This window comes from Scleropages formosus, chromosome 11, assembly GCF_900964775.1.
Source record: "Scleropages formosus chromosome 11, fSclFor1.1, whole genome shotgun sequence".
Lineage (NCBI taxonomy): Eukaryota > Metazoa > Chordata > Actinopteri > Osteoglossiformes > Osteoglossidae > Scleropages > Scleropages formosus.
In genome coordinates this window covers 6208928-6226076 of record NC_041816.1, presented here as the reverse complement: position 1 = coordinate 6226076, position 17149 = coordinate 6208928, and the positions used below count along the sequence as shown (strand labels likewise).

Below are 17149 nucleotides of genomic sequence, written 5' to 3'. Positions count from 1 at the left end.
TCAGCACTTCTTCCGCGCTCAGGGGGCCGGCGTGACGTGGTGCTCCACGGTCCACAGCGCTACGGTCAGTGAGCCGCGCTCGACTCGGCAAAGACCGTCACTTGCGCAAAGCTCCCCGACGCACCCGATTCCCGACTCGTGTGAAAGACCCCCAGAGAGGGATGAAAACCACTGTCCCCTTTTACACACTTCTCCTTAGTGTGGTAAACATGGTAATACAACCTGTTAACTACTTCCAAACGAACAGCAAAGACTGAAACGAGTGTTTATAATTAAATATAATAGAGAAGTACGAAGAGAGGCGTTCACTGTATTATATTTTCGAATGCCTGGATAGATATTAATTATAAATTAATAGTGAAACTTTTCTCGAAAATCATGCGTAGTGTAAGAACGTGCTGTTTATTGGTGAACTTTTATAACGTGAGATACCAGCTTCGCTATTCAAAATGTTGTTGGGCGCCGCGCTCTATAAAACGCCGTTATTTATATTCATGAGTTCGGATGAATATCTGGGTATCATTAAACAATTTCTTTATTGATTTAAAGCTCAAGTTTTCCATGAAACAAGACTGAAACATGAGCTCTTGTGTTCATTGTTTTCACTTTAATATTGGATTCGGCCGGGCTGCGGTTTCGCGGCGTGAACAACACCGCAGCTGCATCTATTAATTTAATACTATGAATTTAATAATACACTTAAAAATAAATGTGCGTTCCGTACTTCGTGTTAATGTGTCAGTGCCAACCAAGGACGACCGTGTGTCATTATCTGTGTGTTTGTGTGTGTAAGGACCGGGGGTGGGTTGGGGGGGATGGGGGGTGGGCTAAGAGAAGGGGTCTATAAAAGGCTCTCAGTGAATCTGCGCTCAAAGCCCGAGTCTCGAACTCAGCGCAGCCCACAGCCTGGGAAGAGCGAGAGGAGAAGCACAGCTGAAGCAGCTCAAGAGTCTCCGCCGCCGTTGGACCCCCGTCCAGGTAAGAGCCTCCTTGGACAGGCTGTGCGGGTCCCGCTGGTGCCTCCGTAGGCTCTGCCTTCCGACGCGGCTTCGAGTCCTGCTCAGCCCGCGCAGACTAGTTTGCAAGCTCTGGAGGGTTTTCAGGTGCTCTGGTTTCCTCCCATAGTCCAATGAAGACCGCGTCAGGTTGTGTGTGTGTGTGTGTGTGTGTGTGTGTGTGTGTGTGTGTGTGTGTTACACTGCTCTGCTGTAAATGTGTGAATTACTGTGGCAGTTTTACTCTCCTGTCTGTCTCACTAGGTGTCCGCTAAACAATAGTTAATAATCACTGTACGTCAGTCTGGAGAAACGCGCCCGTTAGCTGAATGAAAGTAAATACAGTACAGATAAGCGCAGGAGCCCGCGCTGTGCGCGCTGTACATCTTTCCCGCGCTGAGTGACCGCGAAACGTGTCCTCGCGCTGCTGCTCCGCTGGTTGTCGCCTCAGCGTGATTCGCACCCATGTAGCGGTGCGGCGTTGAAGGAACCACCGCTCTGAACCCAGCGGATTTTGCGTGAAGCGTGTCAAGTTTAAGGCAGAATTTGCTGGAAGCGGTTCTGTGTGAATATTCACATGATGGAGCTCAGAGTTGTGCTAGAAGAGAGAGAAGAGGATGCGCTGAGGCGCCGGTCTCCGCGCAACCGACCATCATAATTTATATACGGCAAACACGGACCTCCTATGTGATAACAGCAGACTTCTTAGACTTGGGCTCACATTTTAAACGCCCTCTTTAATGATTATTATTATTATTATTCAGTGATGCACATTTCACGTCATCAGAAGGTTCTCTGGAATGGACTCTGTCCTGCTGGGCTTTGTTGATGCTGTGATGCTCCACCATCTGTGGAGCAGGACAGTAGACCAAGAGTAGCGGGATGGCCGGTGGATGATCCACCTGGTTTATATTTAAGGATGTGTGCCCCTCCCCCGTTATTATGGTTATATGAGTGCTGTGTAAAACTCACAAGCGGGATGAGAACACAGAGACAGCGATCTAGTGTGAAGGTGGAGATAGGAGCACCAGTGGTGAGGAGGTCATGAGGACGGCTTTGGGAACAGACTGGTGATCTGACCTTTTAAAGTGGGTTAGGGTACTGCTCCCTGTGCCCCGCACTGCCTGCAGTCTTGGGTTTGTGTCGCCCAGCGTGTTCAGTGTTCATTGTTCATGGCAGTCAGGAAGACGGATGTTCATTCCATTAGCGCCTCTCCAGCAGCTCTTCCAGCATCTCTCCTACATGTCCTGTTCCCTGTTCCTCCTGTGTTCTCCATCTCTCGCTCCCTCGTCTTGATCAATTATTGTTTTGTATGTGACCCACTGAATATGTAAGAATGAAACTGGCAATTTCAAGACAAACCAGTGGTTTTATTGCCTGGATATCTGGGAGCAACTAATCTAACTGGGTGGAACTGTTAGTCTACCGATGACGGTTATGTGGTTAATTAGATGGTTACAGATGATGGCTAGAGGGTTTATGAGATGATTACAGATGACTGTTAGGTGGTTTGTTTGTAGGTTCATCAGACTGTTTACAGATGATGGTTAAATGCTTCTTTACATGGTAACAAATTATGGTGACATGGTTCTTCAAATAGCTACACATTATGTTTAGATGCTTCATTAGCTTTCTACAGATGATGGTTAGAAGGTTCATTAGATGATGATGTTGGTTAGATGAAAACATTCCGTGGATGTTCACAAGATGTCCGCTGAGATGGTTCAACTCTGCACGGGCTGCAAACAGTTACCAGGCAGTGTGTGCTCCCACGTTTGCTTACCACAGGGTCCAACAGATGTGTGAAAAGTGGGGAACTGCGGTAGGATTAGCATTGTAGGGCTAACGGAATGTGCTTTCCCACAGATTGTTCATCGACAGCCTAAGAAGAGGAGCGCACACAAGTAGCCAGACCGTCATTCACAGAGAAAGAGTCCCAGCAATAGAACAGAACTTCGAGATGAGCCCCACCATCTTCATTCTTCTGGTCCTTGCTGTGCAGCACGGTGCCACGCTCTTCCTGCCAGACTCCCCAGAGCTACGGCGGTTGCTGGATCGCTACCAGGATGAGATGGAGCACAACCGCACCTCGGCCATCAGGACCAGGCGGGCCATCCCGTGGTCGGACCGTGAGGAGATCCTCAACCTGCACAACAAGCTGCGTGGGCAGGTGTACCCCACTGCCTCCAATATGGAGTACATGGTGAGGGGACGGAAAGGTTACCACAGGCCTGCATCCAAAACTGCTCATACCACGGCATAGCAGCATGACAGAGACGTGACAGTGAATTGAAATTTACCCCCGAGACATCCGTGAGAGACGAGTAGAGTTTGAGCTGAAGCGTGACCTTCTCGCCCACTGAAAACTGACCTCATGTGATTGGCATGTAATTAACGCAGTGATTTTGTAATGGCCAAAAAAAATCCATTAGTCCCTTTAGGGAACGCCTGTCTCGTTGGTGTTGTAAGTTTTGGCTTTAATGAAAGATACGTTAGTTTTATGCCATTCATCTTTGAACACCTTTTGGAAAATGTGAACCTGAGTTCAGCTTGCTGGCAGGATCATTTGGGGCGTTTTACTGTTTGAGGGGGTAATTAATGGGTAGTTAAATGAAAGGTTCCTCACTGTAGGTTAAGTGTCTTGTAGAGAACAGGAAAGCTGTGAGGAGAATGTTGTTACAAAAGAAGGGGGTGGGGCAGTTATGAGACAGGGGGCGGGGCCTGTCTTTGGATGTGCCATGGGGGGAGGGACTCTTCACGCTGCCCCAGTCTCTGGTGAACAAGAAGAGGTTTGAGGAGGTTACATGAGAATCAGGCCCTGCTAGCTTTGGAGGTGAGGGTGGGGCTCTGGGGGGGGTGACCACCAAGGGCCTGGAAATTTACTGAGTGGCACAAGGTGCCAGGCAGAACACTGCTCCTCCTCACTGGAGCCGGCCCTGTGTGAGTGGATTTGACTGGGCCTACGTGGGGCCCGCTTCCCATCGACTTTCCTTTCCACAGGTTAAGGGAGATGGGGAACACTGGTTGTGTTTGAAGGGCACAGTTCGAAGCCTGACTCTGTGTCCCTCACTGCCAGCAGTGTTTGGCTTGTTTTTATTTACTGTCCACTGGGTTCTGGGTGCGGAAAGGGGCCCACGGTAGCAAGGCGGGCTGGAGGATCTGGGATGAACTCTGTTTGAAACCGTGTGCTCTGTCACTTGTGTGTGAGACAAATGCGGTGAGTGCACAGGTGGGGACGTGACGCAGTAACGTGTTTTGTCCATTCAGGTGTGGGACGATGAGCTGGAGAGATCAGCCACCCACTGGGCGGAGCAGTGTGTGTGGGACCATGGACCCCATGACCTGCTGATGTCCATCGGCCAAAACCTGGCGGTCCACTGGGGCCGGTGAGTAGACTGGATGCCATGCATACATTTCCTGACACACACACACACACACACAGAGCAAACAGAAGCACAGACACAAGAACACATACCGCAGCCCTAGCATGTGGGACGCAACACACACACGACACATTGCTGTACTCGTATCATAGCAACGGTTTGCCAATAACAAGCGGCTGCAAACCGCTGGCCGTTTACACAGGAAGGGCCACATAATGGACATCGTCCAACAAACGTGCAGATGGGAAGGCCTGTGGTGCAGAGGCCCCGTGTCCACATGGAAGTGTCCACAGTGGCTCTTTGTCCACAGTGGTTCACTGCTCCCACAGCAGGTGCAGCAGGTACTATTCCAGGAATCCACGCTCGCTCCCACAATGCCTCTCTCTTCCTGTGCCAACATCAATCGGTACTCGGCGACTTTTCCCTTTCTCAGCACTTCTCAGTGCCGCCAGGGAGAGAATATGCACAGTGAAGACGTGCTGGTGACACCTCAGGCCACTGTGCTGTGTTTGCCCTGTACTTTGGCTGGACTTCCTCTGCAGGATGAAAGCAAACCTTGACGCTCTCTGCAGGAATAAACCCAGATTAATCAGTGCCAGGCACTGAGCCCACCTCCAACGCAGGCCATGGGGCCGGTTCACCCTCCACATGGATGTCCTGTCTCCCACTACCCAGATATGCCTGGTGTTCAAAGAGATTCCTGTACTGCTGCTCACCCTGTGCGCTCTTCCTCCTGCAGGTACCGCTCCCCAGCATACCACGTGCAGGCCTGGTACGATGAGGTGAAGGACTACACCTACCCCTACCCTCATGAGTGCAACCCCTGGTGTCCTGAGCGCTGCTCTGGGCCCATGTGCACCCACTACACCCAGGTGAGAGGGTCTCTTCAGTGTGTGCATCACAGTGTACTGAACCATGTAAGGAAAACCCCTAGAGTGTGAGAAGACAGGACAGTGAACCCTGAATTTTAATTTGAGTGTAGCATGCTGGTGCAACAGGTAGAGCTGTTGCCTTACAGCTCCTGGGTTCTTGAGTTCAGCCCAGTCTGCATGGAGCTTGTATGTTTACCCCAGGTGTTGTGGCTTTTTTCCCTCACTCACTCACGACAGCAGTCCCTTGTCCCTGGCTGATGAGTCTCAGCAGTCCTCCGTCTTCTTCAGTCTACAGGGTTCCACACAGCTTGTGCCGCTGCTGATGTTTCCTATTTGTCTTGAGCACCTAATGCAAAGCATGTGTGACCTGCATACTTGTGCCCACAGGTATTCAAGACTTATTCAAAAACAACATGTGGGACATGTGGTCAGCTTGACTGGGGTCCATTTTTAAAGTGCAGATGAAAGGAGAAAAAAAACGAGCTGAGACCAGACTTGATTCAGATCATCCCTTGGACTGGATTTAAAGTGGTTTATGCAGTTTACCCCAGAAATAGACAGTATTCAGTGGTGGTTAACACTAAGATTAGATTACATGGGGTGTATTGCTGAGGCTGGACCTGGTGGGGTTTATCTCTAGGACTGTACACGATGGGGTTTATTCTTCAGATTGGACCTGAGGGAGTTTATCCCTCAGACTGGATCTGAAGAGGTTTATCCCTAAAACTAGGCATAGTGTGGTTTACACTGAAAGTCATAAATACATTTAGATCAGGACCATTTGTTCAAACAGCTGTGAGGTGGTCGTGAGGTGCTGGCTGTGGGCCCGTGGAGGAAACGGACTGAAAATGCTAAGAGGACCCAATGGCCCCCATTACGTACATTTAATAAAAATGCAGCATATTCCTTTTCCCTATCCACCAAAATCCAGATCAGTGTCCTACAGAACACTCCCAGGCACGTGACCCAAGAAGATAGCTGTCCTGGATCCCTTCGTAGGCAAAAGATCAAGGGGAACAGAGCCAGCTCCTGCTCAGCTCCCCTCTTTCCCGCTCTTGGTCTCCAGCTTTCTCCTGTTCTTGCTGTTTCCATCATTTGTGGGTCAGTTCCTGAACAGATTGTTCTTCTGGGCCACAATCCAAGACGTCGCCTGGTTGTCGCGGGTTACTCTTCCATCAACTCTGACTCAGCTGAGTCATTGTTCTAGTTAACCAAGCCCTGTCCAGGGAGATGTTCTCCAGAAGGCATTGCATTCTTCCTGTCTCCTGCACCCTCAGCCTCCACAAATCCCCCACCAGATGTAAACATGTGGAGGAACGAGTGGCTTCAGTATTAACCATCTGCGTAAGCAGTTCTTCATTCATCAGCTGCTGGTCTCTGCAGACAGAGCAGTCCCACCCAGTCCACCAAATCTCTCGCCCAGCTCCTGCTGCACAATAAACTTTTGATGGATATCAACTGCTCAGATACCTGAATGCACAGTTTTCCCTTGGAAAAAAGTGGAAGACAGCCCATGGCCTTGTGGTTTCTGAATGTCTCACCAAAAGCGTGTAGGTTTAAGTCTCTGTAGAGATTCCTGCTGATGAGCCCTAGAACTTTCCAGTAAAGTATCCAGCTGTGCAAATTAGTAAAGGAAAAAACTGTACGCTGCATCGCCCATTTTTACTACAAGTGAGTGCTACGCAGCTATGTAATGTGTGAGGAATGCAATTAAAATGGTGACTACCTGTGAGGTGGACTCCTACCTCTGGTTTGTATGAAGGGGCGCTTTCCACCCCATTCCTCGATGGCTGATGGTCTCAACCATCCATAGGTTCCCATCGGCCAAGCCCTGTAATTGTTTCCTGTAGCAGGACATGGAGAGTAGGGGGGGAGATGGAGGAAATGAGGGCAGGAAAGAATCATTATCATTATTATTTCTTTAATTAGCTGTTGTTCTACAGCTAGCTCCGTGTTTCAGTGTGAAAACTGCAGCAGAGTTTTGTATTAAAGCTGTACGCACTTTCGTTAAGACAGGCGCAACTGTGTGAAGTACAATTCAAGTTTATGATAAACCATGTCTATTTAACCGAGCCCCGAATGCCCTGTCTCCCCTACAGCTGGTCTGGGCCACGACAAACCGCGTGGGCTGTGCAGTCCACGTCTGCCCCAGGATGAATGTGTGGGGAGAGATCTGGGAGAACTCTGTGTACCTGGTATGCAATTACTCCCCCAAGTAAGCACCATCCTCCTCCCGTTTGCTTTATCATCTTTGCTACATCATCAGCATCATTATCATCATCATTGGCATACTCACTCCTAGCCTGCCATGCTCCCACAGCATGTGTGTCATTTGTCTTTCCATCTTCACTGTAAGCCGTGGGTCATTTTTAAGGCCACAGACTATTTTAATTAGGAGTATCTGTTCCTAACACTAACGCTGCCATGACAAACTGAAATCACACTTTCCAGCGGAAAAAGTAAAACTGTAGGAGACTGAGGGCATGGGAAAAATGGCGTGGAGCAAACAGGATACTCTCCTCCAGACAGCTCCAGTAACCCAGTTGCTAGCAGGATCACAGCTGATATTTTCATTAGCTTTAGCAGTGTGCTATAGTTTGCACAGAGTCAAAGAACAGCTGATTTGCCGGGGGGATGATTTGCAGACCGATGCTGACAAGCTGTGCACTCAGTTGCTCTCTGTGCTGTTCCCCAGGGGGAACTGGATTGGTGAAGCCCCCTACCTGCATGGCCGCCCTTGTTCCCAGTGCCCCCCCAGCTATGGAGGTGTCTGCAGGGATAACCTTTGCTACAAAGGTGAGCAGCCCAGCTGGGTTTGGCCTTGTCACATTATATACATTTGTGAAATTTCCCACCTCATACTATTATTATGTTACCCAAGAACTGTTATTAATGCCTCTCACCCACTGGCACAGGTGACACTCAGTTGCCCCAGCGGCCTGAGACAGAGGACATGAATGAGGTAGAGAAGCCCCAGGTGCCAGTTCAAGACCACACCACAACCACCAAACCAGCCCCAAAGCCTAAACCCAGGCCTACTGCACCAAAAAAGCCCTCTAAACCCAAGACCCATGGGTCCATCTATCTAGGTGAGTAACACTGGAGGTAGAAGGGCTCCATTAGGTGAGCCTCACAACACAGTGACTGCACATTTGAGATACTAGTGAATTTTGGACTTTACCAGCTGCTTAGGCCGCATGATTATAGTGTGAGTGATTTGACACTTATGATTTCTTTCATTCACAGCTCAGAATATCAACTGTGACACCAAAATGAGAGAGAAGTGCAGAGGAGCAACATGTAACAGGTTGGTATCTTTGCTAGGTTTCATTCTGCTCCTTCATTCTTGGTTTGTACTCTCTGGCCAGATTGTCCATTTAATTCACCTCCTCAGGTACAAGTGTCCCGCCAACTGCCAGAATAGCAAGGGAAAAGTATACGGAACAAACTACTTTGACGTGGTAAGTGCCAACATTTCGGGGTCAGTGTAGTGCTCTTTGGTTTATGAATAATATTTAGTTTCTAATGTAAAAAATTTTGGTATGAACCACAGCTAAATGGTATTTTTTTTTTTTTTTTTTTTTTTTTTTTTCAGCAATCAAGCATCTGCCGTGCGGCAATTCACTCAGGGGTGATCAATAACAATGGAGGGCTGGTGGATATCACTAGACATGATGACTTCCCCTTCTTTGACAAGGATACAAGGAATGGAATTGAAACGTTCAGGTAGTCAATTGAAACTCGCTTCAATGTCATGAAGAAAATGTTATCTGGTTTATATTGTACAGTGGGGGGGGCGCAGTGGCGCAGTGTGTTGGACCGGGTCCTGCTCTCCGGTGGGTTTGGGGTTTGAGTCTCGCTTGGGGTGCCTTGCGACGGACTGGCGTCCCATCCTAGGTGTGTCTCCTCCCCTTCCAGCCTTCCGCCCTGTGTTGCCGGGTTAGGCTCTGGCTCCCCGCAACCCCGTACTGGGCAAACCTTTTCAGATGGTGTGTGTGTGTGTGTGTGTGTGTGTGTGTGTGTGTGTGTGTGTGTGTGTGTGTGTACAATGGATTCTCTATATATGTATTACTCCTTCTTGAGGTCAGACTGGGTGTCCAATACCTATGGCTTACAGACATTATACGGTGGGTGAATAGGTTCGTTACAGATCTGAACTTAATTGTTTCCATTGTCTCTTAGTTTTGCTGAAGTGTTTGTTACCACTGATTATCATTGTAGCAAAAATTAAACTCAAAATATGAAGAAAATGATGTAAAGGCAGCCATGTTTGTAAAGGAAATTGAGGTGCTGTTGCTGGTTCTCATGCTGCCTGATGCTGCCTTGGATGCTGTCCTATGGTTTTGACTATATTCAGCTGCATTCAGGATGTTTTCAACCGTCTGTTAGAAAACTGAATCCATTGTATATTTTTAAAATGGGTCATTATGGGAGGGTTGTTAAGTGTATAAAGGGTAAAGAGAAGGGTGGCACTGCTGCCTCACAGCGCTGGGTTGGTGCGAGAGAACCTGGATTTGACCTCTGCTCAGTCTGTGTAGAGTTTGCATGTTCACCCTTTGCCGCCATGGGTTTCCTGTTGGTGCTCTGGTTTCCTGCCACATTTACATTTATTTATTTAGCAGACACTTTTCTCCAGAGCGGCTTCCAACGAACTCTATGTAGTGTTATCAGCCCACACACCTTATTCACCAAGGTGACTTACGCTGCTAGATACACTACCTCATCCATACATTGGTGGAACACACTCTCTCTGTCACTCACACAATGTGAGTGAACCTGAAAAGCATGCCTTTGGACTGTGAGAGGAAACCAGAGCACCTAGGGGAAACTCACACAGGCACAGGGAAGAACCTGCAAACTCCACACAGACTGAGTGAGGATCAAACCCACGTCCTCTTGCAGCACCCAGGCCCTGTAAGACAGCAGCACTACTCATTGTGCCACTGTGCCACCCGCAGTGTAAAGACATGCAGTTCAGGTGAATTGGTGATTCTTAATTGCCCTTAGTGTGTGAGTAAGTTGCTAACCTGCGACAGATTGGTGCCCTGTCTAGGGTGTACCTCCTCTCAGTCTTCTTTCCAATGATTCTGAGATAAGCTCTGGCCCCCTGTGACCCTACTTAGGACAAGCAGTTGTTGAAATTGGATGGATGGATAAAGAATAAGAATAAAGAACTGTCAGATAATGAGGAGCTCTGTGTACACAAGCTGAGAAGACCAATTATGAGTGTGTAGGAATGGCACTCATTCCAGCAGACTAAGACTTTAAGGATAGTACTTTGTTCCCATTACTGTGTGTGTGTGTGTGTATATATATATACACACACACACACACACACACACACACACACACATAGGGGGGCGCAGTGGGTTGGACCGGGTCCTGCTCTCCGGTGGGTCTGGGGTTCAAGTCCCTCTTTGGGTGCCTTGTGACGGACTGGCGTCCCCTCCAGGGTGTGTCCTCTCCAGCCCTACGCCCTGTGTTGCTGGGTTAGGCTCCGGCTCCCCGCGACCCTGTATGGGACAAGCGGTTCAGGTGATGAAGTGTATATGTATAAAGATTGTAAGAAACGCATCTAATGAAAGCTTGCACATCTTCTGTTTCCTTTCACAGAAAACACAAGCGAGGCAACGCTTTTCTTGTTGAGAGGACTGAAAGTGAGTAACACCTTTGACAAACCGAAGCACATATAAAAATACAGAAATGTGCACATTTAACCTTGAATTAAAGCGCAAAAGATATGTGCGACATAAAGTTACATAAAGTTTTAGCAAACAACTTGTGATTATATAGTGGAAAAGAGGTGTCCTACTGTTGAAAAATTTAAAAAAATGCCTGACAGGAATTAGTCCAGTAAATGTGTTCTTCTTGGAGGGGGCGCGGTGGTGCAGTGGGTTGGACCGGGTCCTGCTCTCTGGTGGGTCTGGGGTTCGAGTCCCGCTTGGGGTGCCTTGCGATGGACTGGCGTCCCGTCCTCGGTGTCCCCCCCCTCCGGCCTTACGCCTTGTGTTGCCGGGTAGGCTCCTGTTCCCCGCGACCCTGTATGGGACAAGCGGTTCAGAAAGTGTGTGTGTGTGTGTGTGTGTGTGTGTTGGTAAATGGATATAGTGTATAAAATGAATGTAACGTAGGAAAGAACAAATGAGAAAGCCTAACAATGTTTGTCTCTTGACTCCAGTTCAGTCAGTGAACTGCTTCACCAAACTGGTTGAGATCTGTTCCTTCACGAACCCATCTGTCACATGTCCAAGGTTTGTACCCTCTATCGCACTCCACACATGTGGCCCAGAATGTCTTACTCAGTTCGCTTAGGGCTGCACTCAGAAAGAGCCTACGCAACACGAGGAGGAATGCGCTTCGTGATGTCAAAGCAGCACCTGTAGCTTTGAGCCCAGTGTTTTAAAACCTGTAACTGAGTCTACAGGATTTCAGTGAACAGAAATACATTAATGGTCTTTTGTTCTTAGAGAGTCATGTAAGCTTTTAAGAGCCACATAAATGTGCATAAACATGACTGCCTCAGACGTTTTAAAAACTGAGAATAATAGTGTGTTCAGGCAAGGTTGTTTGAAACAGTCCATACAACAGATAGCTCAATGTCTAAGGGTTAGAGGTAGCCACAACCCTAAGCCTAACTCTGACCCTACTTTTGCCCTGTCCATAACAGATGGTCAAGGGACATTTATGTAAAAGTGAGGTGTTTCATCCCATGTTTTCAGCCTCATCATGTTCTTTGTGTCTCTGCTCAGGGTGTTCTGCCCCAGTGGGTGTAAGGACTCTCCCTCCTACTGGGCACCGGTGGTGGGAAACAAAATCTACTTAGATGTGAGTATTCCCTAATCCCCACCCACAAAGCCCAGAGTCTTTAATACAAGAGTAATAATGAGCTGATTGTGGCAGGAAATTTAAGATAAGATCAAGGGTCCTTAGTGAGTATTTAGTTAGAATACCACAGTAAGTGTTACTCTAGAAAGTGTTTGCCTTTTTCAGGATGTGGTCTTGGTGTGCATAACTGTAGTTGATGTTTGTCTGGGTGACCTGAGGCTCGGTGAGGAGGTGAACTGCCTCCACACATCATGGCATTGAGTTCAGAGGACAAGTCACGTGTTCACCACAGCTCACTCCAGGACAGAGGAAAGTCTACAGATGCTGAGAGCACACACTGTAAACTGTTTGCCTGCAGCATGTTTCCTTTTAAAAACTCTTCTTGGCCTGCTGACCTTGCATGAGGGATCTCCTGCAAGGACCCAGACATAGGCATCCACTTTTCTGGACTACAGTAAAGGAGATGAGGACTAGTCTAAAGGAGGTACCATTAGATAGCACAGAGACTAAGGAGACAGATGTGCAATTAAGAGGGTTCAGGTTTAAGAGTGAAGTGGGGCCTCACAGTTCTTGAGAAATGTTCTTAAAAAAATCTTGCGCTATGTAAAAATATAACAAAAACATCTGGTACTTTGTACAAATGACTGTTAAGGAAACAATAATAATAAATAGCAAGGCCATGAGATGTGTTAGGTTTGGACTGGAATGAGTGGGACTGGAGATTGGAGGGAAGGGGTATATAGGAGATATGAAAACAATGTGGGTCCTCTCAACCTTAGAGGCTGAAATGAATAGGCCTGTGAGGGTAGTTGCTAGCCATCTACCTTTTCAAGGAACACACTGTCCACCGTATCAGACAGGTCTGCAGTATTTGAACTCCACACACACACACACACACACCCCGTTTGTCCCAAGTGGGGTCATGGCAAACCGGGGCCTAACCCGGCAGTACAGGGTGCAGGGCCGAGGGGGAGGGGACGCACCCAGAACGGGATGCCAGGCCGTCACAAGGCACCCCAAGCAGGACTCGAACCCCAGACCCACCAGAGAGCAGGCACAGGCCAAACCCGCTGTGCCACCACACCCCCACCTCCACCGACCCCCAAAGTCCATATCAGCTAAATGTACAGTAGTAGTTGTAGCTGACCTGCCTCTGTTCCTCGTTTCTGCCCACAGAGCTCCAGTATCTGCCGAGCGGCCATCCACGCTGGAGTGATCAAAGCCAGCGGGGGCTATGTGGATGTTTTGGCCATGAAGAAGAAGCCAAATTATGTCGGAGCAGTGAAAAATGGGATCAAGTCAGAGAGGTGCCTCCCCCCACTGCTCCACATTCATGTTTACTGCTGCATGCTTTTCCGCAGAACTCATGCCTTGTGGTCAGGGACCAGACAGCATGTCTTAAAGGGTCAGTCCATCAGGAACCAGCTGGCCGTGGTGATGAATACCCACTCTGAGCTGTGTGTGTGGAGACCACACACCGTCTCTTTGCTTTCTCTGTGTGCTTGAATATTACCAGAGGATTAAAGGTATACAATACCCTCCAGATCAGTTCAGCTGTGGTGAAATGTAAAGAACGTTGTCCTGTTGAATCAGAAAGTCATGTTGGCACCTCAGTCCTGACCTTAATTAGGGTGCTGGAGTTACCATGCAATCTTTTATGAGCTGGTGACAACCAAACTGTAAATGCTCATAAACATAATAGTACTCTTGGTAAATGATTTCCAAAGACCAACTGCAATTCTTAGTGTGGTAATGCAGTGTGGAGAAACCAGTGGTGACCACCCATGTGGATAAATCCTTATTAACAGAGAAATAATTGCATGCCTTCTGGCCCTTTGTGCATGGAAATGCTCAGTGTTTGAAAGTTCCCCATTGGCATGTCAAAGATAATGTGAACAGGGCAACTACATCCTAACGGATCATAAGGCAGCTGTGCGTAGTGGTTATTTTAATAATGAATTAATAACAAGTGGCCAAGCCAAGTATAACAACAGTGACTGCTGGAAAGGTCAGTTCCACCGATAGAAACCACACAAGGAATGAGAATAAGGCTTTAACTCTTGCATACAAGAGCATTCTGAGACTTTTTTTATCATCTGGATCATGCACAAGAAGTACTAGTTTTTCTGTCCATTTCAAAGAATTTTGGAATACATTTGGATTTTTTTTCTGCCTGTGGGCGGGAATTAGATTAATTTGGATTTTTTTTTTTTTTAAAAAAAAAAAGTCTTGTGGAATAATAATTTGAGTTTATCTCTTTGCTGAAATGGCAAACCAGTTAATATTTCTGCAGTTTGGAAACAGAGGTTGTGTTCATTATTAGGAATTTCCTGTTTCACTATGTTTTCTTCCTGAGGTTTCAAAGCAGTTAAACATGCAAGACGTTTCCCAATGCAGAGTGAATGTAATATGATGAGTTTTATAAATTTTCTGTACAGACCAGAGTCAGACCATTGTTAATATCCTGTGTGACCAGTCTTGCTGTCAGACATGTGAGATGGGACAACTAAAACCTCTTCTCCTGTCTTGTTCTTTCAGTAAGAGGAATCCAGAGGGGAATTCTTTCCGTGTCTTTGCCGTGAGGGAGTAAGACGCTTCATGCATAGGGCCTCGCACTCAATGCTCGGAGGGAACAAAGGGGTCCTCCCAATATGTTCTCATGGAACCGGAAGAGCCAGTTAGTTGTTGTCATGACAACTTTGAACCCGTGTCCCCCAGTCTTCGAGAACTCTGAACTTCACAGTGGACCCCCAATAATTCCTTCACTCAGACAACAGTCAGCAACACGGATCTGCTAGACAAAGGGAAATTTCAAAAAGGGATGCTTGGCATTTTGTGTATGAACTTCAGTTGCTGGTGTTTTATATCCAAACACACAAACTAATTCTAAAGGCTGTAGATTATTGATCATGATTTTAACAGCAGTGCTGGTTTTATGTCTTTATGTGTAGTCTCAAGTGAAATAGGTTTTCTTTTTAATTATATTTTTTATTGTTTGTAATACTGATGCAATGGAAGTGCAAATGATTGATCGTAGTACACAGGAATGTATATTGATCACTCCTATTTAATCACTTTGTACAGGTTTAATTTGATTTTGTGTTGTGTTATACGTCAGTATGTACTTTATTGACATTTTTATCAGCAGTTTTTTTTATGCTTTCTGATGACAGGTGCAGGTGTGTGTGTTAACTGTTTTGTTTCTGGCTCTGTAAATCTGTATTATCGGTTCTTTGAGTTACGCACAGGTGAGGGCCTGTCAGCAGGGAGGGGCTCAAGTGTGTTTGCTCCTCATGGGGTGATGGCGGTTTGTAGAGGACAAGTGGATGTTGCCCCACCCCCACTGAGATAAGGGCAGGAGTAGCTGGGTGGAGCATTCCATCTGGAATAGAGAATCACAATAGGGGAGCTATTAAAAACATTACAAAGTTGTTCTGGTAATGGTACATAAACATTGTGCAATCAATTGGGAATTTGGAGACAGCAGGTATAGACTGGTTCTTCATTCGCACTAGAGTAAACAATGTGGGATTTGTCTGAGGAAGCAGTTCAAAGCTTACAACACCTAGAGCAATATGAAGTTGGAAATGAAGCTGCAGATGGATATAGATTTGTATTCCTCAAGCCTGAGCCAGCACTCTATTCATTCCCAGCCTTTCCAGGGAATGTACGTCATAACCCCTGTGCCCCATTCTCAAGCACACTCTTTTTTGAGCCCTGCACTCTGCGTTTACTTGTAGTAAACCAGCTGGATGGGAATTCTAAGCCAGTTCACAGTACAGTTTATTTAGCAGAGACAACTGAACGTCTGTATGTCATATAACTCATTTCTCTTTTCAGTGGATCTTTTCACTGTCATAACAGGTTTATGGACAGTGTGAAGGCAACTTTTTATGAGCAGTGCATGCACCATCAAGTATTTGTGGAATTACACGCACATGCACGGCATGAATCTGTTTAAACCACTTGTACACAACCGTCTAATAAAAGGGTACTTATACCAGAGAGGCACGCTAGGCTAAAGAGGCCTCAGCTCGGGAAATGGACATTAAACCCCAGAAATCTGCTCCTAAGTCTAAAATGCTTTATTGCTTCGGCTTCTGAGCCAGTCAACTTTCACGAGAAAAGAAAACTGCTTAGATTTATGTTTGTAGTGGTCGTGTAGCCTGGAGAGGCCGTGGTGTCGTGTCTCCATCTTAGTCCTTTTCTCTGTCTGTGTGCTGAGTAGTGGTGCTGTCATGACTTCTTTCTCTTCTGCCTCACTGCTCTTTTTTGCTACCTCAGTTCTGTCGCTGCATTCTGTTATTGTCACCTGTTAGTCGGAGATTGCGGGAATCTATTTTCCTTTGTAGCAATAACTGTTTTGTAAATACATGGAGTTTTCTTTTACTTCTTGTGAAAGCGTCGAGAGAAGTGCGAAGTGAAATGTTGTTTCTACGAAGTCATGAGGTTTTCATACTTTTTTGCACAATTTGAAAATAAAGAAAGCATTAAATACATTGATCCATTTTTTTGTGTATGCTCACCTTTATTGGACTCTGGAATGTCTACTCTGAGAAACATAAGCTACAGACTACATAAAGTGCACATGTGCAAGACTTGTGCAAATAGTGCTAGACATTACAGCAATGCAAAAGGTGTAAGGCAAAAGTTATTAATCACAACCGGTTCAACGTGACCACATAATCAAGTTCACTCCAGTTAAGACAAACTAGATCCCGTGCCTGACAGCCTTATTAAAGCCATTGGCAGGTATCCATTATTGCAGTCTCCTTGGACACTGTGAGTCCTGTTCAACGCTCCGAACAAGTGTACCAGTGATCGTTGACAATCCGAGGCAGTGAGCCATTAGAGTGTTGACACGGATATTGACCAAGTAGCTACGTTTTTTTTTTTTTTTTTTTACAGCAACTTGGAACAAAATACATTTTTAATTATCAGGAAAAAAAGGTATATTAGAACGATTCGGTGATGGTAGGTAAAACAGAGAGGGGGATGTGTGTGAAAAAAGTGGATGGTCTCAGTGAGTTTCCGAGTTTTATAGCCTGAAGAGTTATGTCACCCGGAGCTCCTC

General features: G+C 46.8%; 1 protein-coding gene across 1 annotated transcript; it reads left to right on the top strand.

Moving 5' to 3' along the window:
- Positions 1–863: 863 nt before the first annotated feature.
- crispld2 (cysteine-rich secretory protein LCCL domain containing 2) lies at positions 864–16455 on the top strand. The gene is made up of 15 exons (XM_018752702.1): positions 864–978; positions 2862–3198; positions 4263–4381; positions 5118–5250; positions 7350–7465; positions 7946–8046; positions 8166–8339; positions 8497–8557; positions 8645–8711; positions 8846–8976; positions 10864–10907; positions 11429–11501; positions 12000–12075; positions 13252–13382; positions 14614–16455. The coding sequence occupies exons 2-15, from the start codon at positions 2956–2958 to the stop codon at positions 14663–14665; spliced, it is 1521 nt and encodes a 506-aa protein (XP_018608218.1). The 5' UTR covers positions 864–978; positions 2862–2955; the 3' UTR covers positions 14666–16455.
- The last annotated feature ends 694 nt before the right edge of the window (positions 16456–17149 follow it).